Here is a 12,793-nt window from a genome sequence, read left to right as displayed (position 1 = left end):
TACCCTCACTTCGTTTCTATATAAAGAGCTCACTGTTAAGCTTCAATGGGGGATTTTTTGGCTCTTGGGTTCGAATTTGGGGAGAAAGAGGTCAAAAATTTTGAGGTCTCTTCTTCCCTTCGGAGTTCAAAATTTTAGAGGCAAAAGGGGTTCGGAAAATTTTCTAAAAAAAGCTAGGTTGGGGGGAAAATTTTTCAGTTGGGGCACGGGAAAAAGAACCCCCGAGCAGAAAAAATCTTGAAATCCTTGAGAAATTTTGAGAGATATCAGTTGAAAATTTTCTTTTTCTTTAAAAGTTTTAGCTTTCGGTGGTAGCGAGGAAACTCCGTCGAGTTCAAGTCCTGTTTTGCAATGCTAAAGGAGGTAAACACACCGTGCCTTTCTAGTTTATTATCATTTTTATTCTAATTTCATAATCATAGTTGCGGGACTTATTAGCTGTAGAAAGTCTCAAAGGCCATAAGATTTTGGGTATGGGATTGTTGTCTGTTTTTTGATCTTTTTGGGTTTTATTGCAAGATTGCTAACCCTTTTTTTAGGAAAGTTTAGAATTGCAAATTTGTTACCCTTTTGTTTACTGGGTTGATAGTGAATTGAAGTTTCTGGTTATACCGCTTGAAAAATAAATTTGAGTTTTCTTTTAAAGTTGTCATCTTTTCTCTCCTGATTCTGTCAAAATTGCCATATTGTTGAGGTTTTTTCTTTCAAAGTTGTCATCTTTACTAATTGCTCTCTTGATTCTGTCAAAATTGCAATATTATTGAGGTTTTTCTTCTGTTGTTGTTGTTGTTGTTGTTGAGTTTTAGCAAAATAATTGAAATCACCTGTTTCATTGCTTGCAAATACAAAAAGGAATTTTTGGTTATGGTTCCTTTGTTCTGCTATATTATATTCTTGCTTCTCCACTTCTCTATTTCCTTGTTTTGAGATTTTGTTTTTTCCAAATATTCCTTTATTTTCTTCGTATAATTGCGAATTTGCTATCTTTTGGGTTATTGGGTTAGGATAGGAAATAAGAATACGTTGTTGCATTGCTTAAAGATTGGGTTTGTTTTCTTCTCCAATTTTTTGTTATCTTAGGATGAGAAGTTGTTAAAGTGTTTGTGTAACTTCTGTTTTGTGTGAAAGCACTTTCATGAAATAGTTTATCGTTCTCAATTCGTTTCTTTGTGAGTTGAATTGTTTTTTGTAAATTCACTGTTGTGGTCATTTGATCGCGAATCTCAAAAGTTGAGACATGTTGCTATAGCAGTGATGAATATAATATATGCTACTAACTTAATCATATGATTGTCTTTTAATGTTAAAGTATTGGGGAGTTAATAAGCCAATTCTCAGGTTAAATGGCCTAATCCGATGACGCGCTGAGTTTAATTGACAGACATCCTTCTGATTTCTTCTGCGCCTAATTGTTAAAACAAGCAATTAAACATAGTTTAATAGCCATCCATGTTAATTATAACAAGTTGACAAACCCTAATATTACTAAGCTTAAGGAATTAGTGCAACTAATTTTGATTAGTGCAAATGTTTATAAAAATAGTTACCAATCTAGAGTTGTTTATCAAAATAGCTACTAATCTAGAATGAGATTTGTTGAGGATGGTGATTCATTATTTAAAATTTAGATTTAGGATATGTGTCAGATGTTTGTTTGTTTGGATGAGTAGGAATTTTAATTTTCTGACTTATTATTAAGCTTGAGTGATTTATTTCGGTAAATCTGTGTATTTAGTCTGTAAGATTAGTTGTTAAATAAGTATTTATTGGCTGAATAGATTCTAATCTTTCTCCTTTTCTTCTTGCTTAACATGTAAAATGCTGGGTTCAAAACGGGCTCCTCGCATGTGCATTTCGGTCAGTGTGACCTATCCCTTCGATTCGGCTATCTTGGGGGAGAGAAAATCATCGTGGAAAGAGGAAAGATTTGTCAAGTCATCAAAGTTGACATACGGCTTTAAAAGTCTCATTTGTCATTTTATTTATTTACTTATCGTTGTTTATATTTATCAATTTGTTTATTTATTTATTTATTTATTTTATTTTTTATTTATTTATTTATTCATTCGGGCCACGAAGCCAAAGTTGTATTTAATATAGGTGGAGCGGATTCGAGCCAAAAGGCTCGAAAATTAGATTAGAACAGGTGAAAATGGGTCAAAAATCCAACTAGATTAGGACAGGATCGACGGTTTGAGCTTAAAAGCCTAAATCATTACTTTTCCCCTTTCCCTTTTTTCTTTTTGCTTACTTGTTTTATGTGTGTTTTGCGAACCTAGTAAAATCCTTAGTTAAGTCGCAAAAAATATGGTTTTGCAATAACACCAAAATATTCCTAAAATTATTTTCTTTCAGTAAACGGCTTTTTTTGAAGTTAGTCAAAAGACGTTTTCAAGCAGCCCAGATAACCGCAAGTTAGCGGACGTTTTAGGTGTCTAACACCTTCCTAAAACGTGAATAGGAACCTCTTATTCAGAATCTTTAAATTTAAATGATTTTTCTGTTTTGGATCGTTTAAAGTGTTTTATAAAGGTTTCTTAATTCCTTTTCAAAATTAAGTGGCGACTCCTTTCAAAAAGTCAAAATTTCTCGTCAAAACAATTGTCATTTGAACTATTCCTATTTTATCCTTTATCGAAGGTTTTTCCGACATTCATTTCAATATAAGAGTCTAAATGCTCAAAAAACCTCAATTATTCTATCTCTAGGGATGTTTTTGGATACTAAATGAGCTTTCAAATCAGTTCAAATAAGCCTTATCTTTTCACCTAGTCTACCATACTTATGCCAAATGCGACTGAACCATTACTATATCCACATATCTCAGCCATAATCTTGAATTGTGATAACTTTATTTCTGAAATATCAACATAATCAATGAATTGAACACGACCCCCAAAATAACGTCTTTTTGGCTGGTGCTTCATAATACCAACATAGGTTACTTTGATGCCAATTTTTAAGACATCGTGTATAGAATCTATGGAACAAAGGAAAATAGGAAGAACAGATCATCAACTTTTTAACAAATTGATTATCAATTTTTTACAACAAAGCCTCACAAAAATAAAGATTTAAACCCTAAAACCTCACCATAAAGAGGAGTTGTACCACCTTTTGATCGTAAAATCATGATTCTAAGCTTTCAATATTGGAGTCAAATGATAACGATGAGGGAAAAGAAAGTAGCGATATAGAAAGTTAAAGAGCGAAAATTGATACAATTTGCGGGAAAGAATAACGGGAGAGAGAACCTAACAGAGGTATGAATTCCTATTAGTATGAATGGTAGTAGTTTGAATAAGAATACACAAAGACTAAATTTGATAAGATTTTGGATAATTAAAGGACTCATTTGGTAAGCCGTATTAAATAAAATAATTCATGAATTAAAATTTTATCCAACTAGTACAATGTTTGATTGCTCAATTTTAATTTAATCTCACTCAATACATGGATAGTTAATACACCATAGAGTGTATTATCTTATACCTAATAAACCATATGATTACTTATCCATGGCTTAATAGACATGGATAAGAGAATTAAATGACTTAGCTACCCTTCAATTCTTTTTATTAAATTTTCCTTTTGGTTTCATTTTAAATCTAATCACTACAAATTTGGTTGTTACGTTATATTAATTTGCCATCCTCGCTTTACTTTGCGTATGCGGATCAAGTGATTAAATATCATTTTCTCCCTTATGTTGGTTGATAGCTTCGAATGTAAACTACATTTATGCTATTTTGTAATGTTCAATTTACAGACGAATTAATTTAAATATAAAAGATTATTATCAAATAAATATATAATTTAAAAATCTAAAACTATATTATCAATAGTTCGTAATGTTCTTACATAGTGTGCTTTACCTTTTTATATATATATATATATATATATATAATATGACAATTTATTATTTTAAATTTTTGTTGATCAAATAGACTACTCAATTTTTTTAAAAGAAATAAATAAATGATTAACTACGCGGAGTGAGAATTATTATTTATATTTTAGTTTTTCTATAAGATCGCGCAAAGGGTGAGTAATTTGACTAGTTAAGTGAAGTAGAAAATTTCACAAAAATTTAAGGGTATAATTGTAAGGAAGATTTTGTAGAGTTTTTAATCCAAACATAATACATGATATATCTAATTTTTAATACAATGAATCAAACACTTATAAAAAATAATCCTGTATTACCAATATCTTTATTACTGATTCCAATATTGTTAATTCATGAATAATTTTTTATTGCTAATTTCAATATTATTAATTCATGAATAATTATTTTTAATACCAAATGACCCCTAAATGTATATTTAAAAGACTATTTTAGATCTAATCCTATGTGTAAGGACCATTTATGCCCTTTATTCCTTCCCTTTCTAACCAATACTCAATTGCTAACTTCGTCTCAGCACCAACATAGTCTTCCGTAGAAGTCCAGCATCTGACTGATTATTTTGCTTTCTCTGAAGCCTACCTTTCAACTAAATCCATCATTCCATTTGGCTTCCTTCACACTCCATTTTCGACGAGAACCAGTAGATCAGCTGTTGACAAATTGCTTTGACGACTTGGAGAGAGCCTCGTTGTTCGATTTCGGATAAACTGATTCTCGATTCCAGCCAGCTAAACCCTTTCATTCTTTGGCATTCCATTTTAATTTTCCATGCTCTGAAAGATAGTAAGTAGTGCCTTATTTTTGTGTGTGTGTGGATGATGAATTCTGATTCAATCTCCCTCCTACCAATACCATCGAGCAACAAGCCTATGGCTATACCAACAAAGGAGGACGAAGACCCACCGATTTCCACCACTTCATTTCTTTCTTTTGACAAAGTTGACTGTTCCCTATCATCCACTCCGCCAAAACCCCCTTTGACTACCCTACTTTTCACAGCTCTAATTCTCGTGACTTGTGTAGCTCTCTCTGCAGCTATTGGCTTTGGTTTCCTCTTCTTTTCCTCCTCTTCACATCCCATTTCTTATGGTGTATCACGGCCACTCAAAAAACTCAAACATCCAGTTGTTCTCTTGATTTCATCGGATGGGTTTCGCTTTGGATATCAGTACAAGACAGATGCCCCAAATATCAATAGATTGATTAGGAATGGGACAGAAGCCGAACTGGGCCTGATTCCTGTATTCCCAACTTTGACTTTTCCTAATCATTATGCCATTGTTACTGGTTTGTACCCTGCTTATCATGGTATTATAAATAACTTTTTTCTTGATCCCAAAACTGGAGAGGCTTTCACTATGGCGAGTCATGATCCTAAGTGGTGGCTCGGTGAGCCACTTTGGGAGACTGTCGTCAATCATGGTCTTAAGGCTGCTACTTATTTCTGGCCTGGATCTGAGGTAAATAAAGGAAGCTGGACTTGTCCACAATCTCTCTGTCAGAGGTATAATGGTTCTGTCCCCTTTGAAGAACGAGTTCATACTGTTTTGAAATACTTTGATTTGCCAAATGATGAAATTCCATCGTTTATGACACTTTATTTTGAAGACCCCGATCATCAGGGTCACAAGGTTGGGCCAGATGATCCTCAAATCACTGAAGCTGTTGCAAGAGTTGATGGGATGATTGGGAAGTTAATCCAAGGTTTAGAAGAAAGAGGGGTTTTTGAGGATGTAAACCTTATAATGGTTGGCGATCATGGTATGGTTGGTACTTGCGATAAAAAGTTAATCTATTTGGAGGATTTGGCTCCGTGGATTGAAATTCCAGAGGATTGGATACAGTCATATAGTCCATTGCTTTCCATTCGTCCGCCACCAGGTCACTTTGCCAAGGATGTCGTTACCAAGATGAATGAGGGCTTAAAGTCAGGGAAGGTTCAGAATGGGCAGTATTTGAAAGTCTATCTAAAGGAGGAGCTGCCTGATCGGCTGCATTATTCTGCGAGTGATCGAATACCACCCATCATTGGGTTGATTGATGAAGCATTTAAGGTCGAACAGAAGACCTCAAAAAGGAAAGAATGTGGTGGATCTCATGGTTATGACAATGCATTCTTCTCAATGAGGACCATTTTCACTGCCCATGGTCCTAAGTTTGCTAGGGGCCGCAAAGTCCCATCTTTTGAGAATGTTCAGATTTACAACCTGGTTACCACAATCCTTAATATACAAGGAGCATCCAATAATGGGACAACATCATTTCCAAAGACAATTCTTTTACCCAGCCACTGAGATTTGGCTAATTAGGAAAGTATTCTTTATGCCCAGAAGTGTGAGAACATCATGTGATTTTTGTATTATTCTCTTCAATTAGAAAATATTGTTAAGTTGATATAAGGTGATGAACTAGTGCTGAAGGTTATGCACCTGTGTACCTTGTGGCATCACTTCACTTCTGTTGTCTTTTGTAATCATAGTCTATTAGGTGTTGCTACTTTTGTTTTGTAGCTGGCTTATTTTAAGATTAGTAAAATTGTTGCTGTTATGTAGATAGAGAATGAATTGATATATGAATAATTTTCAATTTATTTGTTAGCCGTATCCATATTCTACCTTTTATTCCATGTTCTTGGCAATGTATTATGTTATCTATCATCTCCTTAACTTTGTCGATTCAAGAGTTGTACAATCTCATGCCTTCTCTTATTTATTATATTGCTGAGGGAAGAACTTGGAGGTAGAATAGGAAAAGGTTTTGGTTTCTTTCGTGGGTAAGGAAGAGAGGGGAGGGGGGTTAGGGATGGAGGGAACATTCGTTCAACACCTTAGAATGAGAAAGAAATGTGAAAGAAAAAAGGACAGCCCAGTGCACTAAAGCTCCTGCTATGCGCAGGTCCGGGGAAGGGCCCCATCACAAGGGTGTACTGTACATAGCCTTAACTTTCATTTCCACTGTTTCTGACTAATGATTTGATAAAATTAGAAACGTCAACGATGGAAGTGTGAAGTTTGCAACTAAACTAAAATTAAACATTTTCTGCAGGACGTAAGTGTGATCTGTCCTTTTAATTTCTCTCAGTGCAAAACCAATGCTCAAGTATCTGTCTTCCATGGGTGATTGCTGGTAAGAACATCAAGTTCATTGACTCCATAGCCCATGCTCTTGATCCAGGGTTAAGCTTACAATAAGTTTATGCTGCCATTTTTGTCGTTCCCTCTGTTGCATCATCAAGGCAGTAGCCTCGGATGGTAATTCTTGTGATTGGTGTTCTTTTTTCCCATGAGAATAAGGTATCTTTATATGTTTGGACTTGCGGTTTAAAATCCACCTTCTATTGTTCCTCCTTGCATAACTTTTTGGAGAAACTTGTTATGGCATACTTGATATCACAGTTATTTCCATAAGCATTGCCAAACTGAAATGGCTTGCTGTTAGTGTATAAACCTTCTCACTTCTCCTTTCTTCTCGACTGTCTGGAGAGGTTGTTTCTTTTGCAAGCTCAACTTTTCGGTGTTTGTGAACTCGTAGAGTTTGATAGTTAGTTATTTCTATCAAAAAGTGTTCGATAGTTATTTTATATTTTTCTTTCTTGATAACCGGTATTAGCTTTCATTTGATTGGATATAAAAAATGCTCTTTTTGTTTTCTTCGGTCTGTTAGTTGCTCCACTTCCTTGGCTAAACAGATTTTTGTTACATGCTATATGGAGGTGAGGAATGATACTGTTGGATCACTAAGTGCCTTGATTCTAGTTGGTGACTGTTTAGTGAAACTTCTACATCATATATTAGCAGAAACATATTGATTTACTCATAGGATTGGAGCTGTTTTCGTCTCTTCTCATTTGATAGGTCATAGGCTGCTTTTAAAGAAATGAAATATACCTATTTTGTGTTGGTGTGAAGGTTGAACGAATGAAAAAGGAGTGGAGTGAACTGAACATTTCGAATAGGAAAAGGTCAATGCATTATAATGGTGCAGCTGTGCGGCTGTCATGTATGGCAGTTGATAGCTAGGTTAGGTGTAGATTATTAGTTTGATGAAGTTTTGGTCAAAAAACATCCTTAAAATATACATTACACTTAATTTACATCCTCAAGCTAGTCCAAACATAGAAGTTTTCGTCCTTTCTACTAACACTGTTAAGAAAACTAATGGACTTACCATGTTCAAGTCACATGATACCAAATATCTCCAATCGAAGATGGTCTCCTCGGCTCTCTCGAAGTGTCTGCTAATGTAGTACTAATTAACCATGCTACCCTATAGGAAACGGCATTCCAGATTCAATGGAATCGACAGAATTCCAATTAGAGGTCGTTTCGATAAGATGTGGACCTGCGCCTATTCTATCTGTTTTAACTAAATTCCACTCAACAGACCAAAACGTGTTAAGAAGCCTTGAGACCTGAACAAGGGTTCTCCTTAGGGGTGTGCATCGGTCGGTTCAGTTCGATTTTATGTGTTATTGGTTCGGTTTATCGATTTTTAAATATGTAAAATCAATAACCAACCAATAAGATATTTTCTTATCGGTTTCGGTTTATTGATTTTTGGTCCTTAATGGTTCAGTTTTCGGTTTAACCAATAAAAAAATACTTATAAAATAGAATAATAACAACTAACTTAAAAAAATGAAATCTTAGTTACCGCCAAAATCCTACGCAATGCATTTTAGTTTACAAGAATCTTCAAACTTGAACTGAATATTAGTTAGAAAAAGAATTAAATCCTAATTGTTGGAAGCTATAAATGCTTTAAGCTTTTCAATACGATATAGCCGAACTTTATATTGTGTCTTTATTGCCCTGAATAGGTTAATACTTTGTGAATCATGAATTATGAATTAGTAGTGCATGTAATATATATATATATGCATACACATCTCTCTCTCTCTCTCTCTCTCTCTCTCTCTATATATATATATATATATATATATATATATATATATAAATATAAATAGGGATAAAACAATAACTTAGTGTATCCTTTTTGGGTTATCGATTTAACTGATAACCCAATAAGCTAAAATCGAAACCAAACCGTTTACCCAATAAAGTTTTTTATAAAATCAATAAAAAATCGTTAACCCAATAACCCAATACCAATAACCCAATAACATTTTTATCGGTTCGGTATATCGGTCGATTTGGTTTCTGCACACCCTTAGTTCTCCTACCCTAAAATCCACCTTTCAGAGCTAACGGAACTGTCGGAATTTCCATCCGAGGCCGTTTACTATAAATTTTGGCCGAAGATCAATTTCTCAACTTCAAAAGCTCCAAAATAGGAAAATTAGTTTAGAACTAAATTGAACTGTCCAGGAATTGAATTGTCGGTCCCATTAAGTCATAAATGACTTGTAGCAGCAACAAGAAGACTCGAAACATTAAAAATGCACAAAAATAATGAAAATGACTTGGAGGGTCATTATAATACCTCATACCTTCTCCTAGTCAATAGAATTTCCTTATTCGGTCTTTTATTTTTGCAGATGAAAAAATAAAGTGTCATTTTTTTTTATTAGGGATTCATAAGGTCACTTGGCACACTAAAACTCAATTTCAAGTGTCGACTCTAAATTATTAATAATCCGTTTCAAAATTGTCACTTCAAATGGAAAAGTCGTTTAACTAGCAAAACCCGTCACTACAAGGTTAGGAAAAAAGGGAAGTGACAGCTCTGACGACTCCGCTGGAGATCTTAACTAGAATTTGAGCTTTATATATTGATTTATGTTTGTCTTTATTTATTACTTGGATACATATTGTGTTTGTTTGCCTAATGTGCTCTTTACTACTTTTTACTTATTTGATATTGTGCAATTGTATATATAAGTTGTCTTTTCTTGCACCTGTCTGATCTCTTAACACATTTACCACTATTTCTTTGTGTGGATATATTGGCAAAATGGCATTCTGGACCCCTGTACTATGTTGGTTTTGTAAGTTGGACACTTGTACTTACATGTTTGTCATCTGGACCCTTGAACCCATTAAAAAGCAACATTTTGCACCCTTTGACCGTTGACCTCGTCTATGTGGCATTGAAATGGTGACTAAGACAAGGTGAGTGTAGTCACTCGCCTGGGGGTGCGAGTGGGGGTCAATTTTTGGCCAATTTTACATTAAAATAATAAAAAAAATAAAAAATATTAAAATTAAAAAAAAATTAAAAAAAGATCTTTTTTTTCCTCCATCTTTTTTAATTTAATTTTTTTTAAAATATAAAAATAATATTTTTTTTTTTGAAAAAAAACTTCTCCACCCCAGCTCGTCCCCAACCCCATCTCAACCCACCTTCAGCCCCTTTTATAAAATAATTTTAAAAAAAAATAAAAAATATTAAAATTAAAAAAAGGATCTTTTTTTTCCTCCTTCTTTTTAAATTTTAAAATATTTTTAAAAATTTAATAATAATAATTTTTTTAAAAAAAAAACTTCCCCACTCCACCCCAGCTCGTCCCCACCCCCCACCCAGCCTATCTCACCCCACCCCAGCCTCTTATAACCCCTTCACCCCATCTGAACACCCGTCCATAACTTTCTCACCCCCACCCCAGCCCGTCCCCAACCCCCCATACCCTACCAGCCCCGTCCAGCCCTTCCCCAGCCCCACCCCAGCACGTCCCCAACCCCCTTCACACCCCACCAGCCCCGTCCGGGCCTCCCTACCTCACTTCCAACCCCCACACCCCTCTCAGCCCCTTCCAGCCCCCACACCCCTCCCCAACACTCTTCCAGCCCCCCCCACTCCACCCCCAATCACACGTTCACTTTTTATTTTTTATTTTAAATTTAAATTGAAAGTGAGAGATAGTGAATATTGAAAAAAATTAGTGAATTTCGCTTAAAAAATTAAACTTTTTGTGAATTTGTTAAAAATATTGAAAAATTTTAAATTTAAATTTAAATTGAAAGTGAGTGATAGTGAATATTGAAAAAAATTAGTGAATTTCTCTTGAAAAAAATTAAACTTTTTGTGAATTTGTTAAAAATATTCAAATTTAAAAATCAAAATTTATCATGTTTGTATATATGAATTTATAGTTAAAAATTTAAATTAGTTGGAGAAGAATTTTAATTATTTGGAATGGATTTGATGTTTAATTTGTGAGCAAAAATAAAAACATGATTATTCAAATTTTTCTTATTTAATTAAATTAATTTTAATATTTAATTTGTTATGTAGTATTTTAAAAATGACTTGGAATTTAATGTAATATTTTTTTTTAAAACGACGTGGCAGATGTTGTGGCAGACGTGTCAGGTGTGGCAGCTGACGTGGTAGAGAGTGTGTTACACTCACCAAAAAAGAATTTAAAATATTACTTTTTAGTGGGTTTAGGGGTCCAGATGACAAACATGTAAGTAGGAGTGTCCAACTTACAAAACCGACATAGTACAGGGGTTCAGAAGGTCATTTTGCCGGATATATTCCACAAAAGTTTAATAGTCTAAGATGAGCTAGTGTGAAGCTATGCTCCTGGTTCAGATTTTTAGTCACACATGTTAGGCGGAGTTGGATCACTAGTGAATCCTGAAAAGCTTTTCTATTGGAAAGTTGACCCTCCTCGACCAAAGTTGTTTGCTCGTTTAAGCCAATCTATATAATTTTCAAAATGTTAAAACCTAACTAAACAAGTCATAGGAAATTATTATCCCTAGTAGGCTATATTTTATTTGCATTATGTGCATATGACTTAGTAGGACTCGACACTACGTCTAAGATAGGTATCTATTTTTTGATCAACATGTTCAATTTTTTGTGCAATGTGAAAATATATTTATTTTAAGGCTTTGAATTGCTGAGCAGTTTTAGGGTGATTTGTCTTTTAGATTTGAAAAAAAAAAACAATGAAAGAAAGTTTCTTTCTTGAAAAAAATGTCCAAGTTTTTGGAGAAAATTGAAGGAAAGGTGTCTTTTAAGTCTTGAATGAAGGATTGGTGACATTGACTAACAGATAGGGTCAAACATCATTAGGAAACTTGATTAAGTTAATTGTGGACTTGATTAATATTTTCAAAACTTTCTAATCTTTTCAAAAATACAAATCAACCCAACCCACACCCATCTTCAATCCAAATCAACCTCTCTCTCTTTCCAGCTTCTCTCAACTCTCTCCCAACCAACAGTTCTACAAAAATTCTCCCTTCAACCTCCGGCGACAAATAGTCGGGCGAGTTCCTTTTCGACTTTCAACCGTCAATCGACGTGAATACTTCTCCAGTAAAAACTTCGAGTTCTTCGTCCTCCCATTTTCTTTTTCACAAATAAAAAATTATGAAGAAACAGAGGAACTTGAGCCAACTACTCCTTTGGTATTGAAATGTGGACTGAATAAAATCCTAATTTCTGGCATTTCTATATTTTTTCTTCTCATTGTCGTACTGTTGATTCAAATTTGTTGGTTATTTTTATCACAGTTGATGTTCTTAGTGTATGTGTGTGTGATATGTTAGTGTTACTGGGTTGATTTGTTGTTTGTCTTGGTAGAAATGGTATTACAATAGTTGAAATGTCTGATGTAATAGATGAAACATATGATGCAATAAATGAAAATCTGATGCAACTATGAAAATCTGATACAACTATGAAAATTTGATGCAACAGGTGAACAATCTAACAGATCATTCATCTGTTATGATAGACGACTCTTCTATTTGGAAAAAATCTAAACAATATTGATCCAATAGACAATTGATTAATGATCTATTTTTATTTTTTTCCAACAGTTTACTCTTCATTTTACAATAGATTAGGACTGTTTTTATTCTTTCCAACAATTTACTCATCCATTGCAATAGGTCGGTTATCTGTTACAACAGATAACATACCTGGTGCAACAAATTAGTGATCCATTTTTATTCTTTCCAATGG

The 12,793-nt window shown here is 34.0% G+C and overlaps 1 protein-coding gene across 1 annotated transcript; it reads left to right on the top strand.

The window, feature by feature from the left end:
• The first annotated feature begins 4,356 nt into the window (after window positions 1–4,356).
• Window positions 4,357–6,513, top strand: LOC107877828 (ectonucleotide pyrophosphatase/phosphodiesterase family member 1). Its single transcript, XM_016724584.2, has one exon. It carries the CDS (start codon window positions 4,726–4,728, stop codon window positions 6,202–6,204), a length of 1,479 nt encoding a protein of 492 aa, XP_016580070.1. The 5' UTR covers window positions 4,357–4,725; the 3' UTR covers window positions 6,205–6,513.
• The last annotated feature ends 6,280 nt before the right edge of the window (window positions 6,514–12,793 follow it).

The sequence above is a fragment of the Capsicum annuum genome, chromosome 7 (assembly GCF_002878395.1).
Source record: "Capsicum annuum cultivar UCD-10X-F1 chromosome 7, UCD10Xv1.1, whole genome shotgun sequence".
NCBI classification, from domain to species: domain Eukaryota; kingdom Viridiplantae; phylum Streptophyta; class Magnoliopsida; order Solanales; family Solanaceae; genus Capsicum; species Capsicum annuum.
This window is presented reverse-complemented; position numbering and strand designations above follow the sequence as displayed.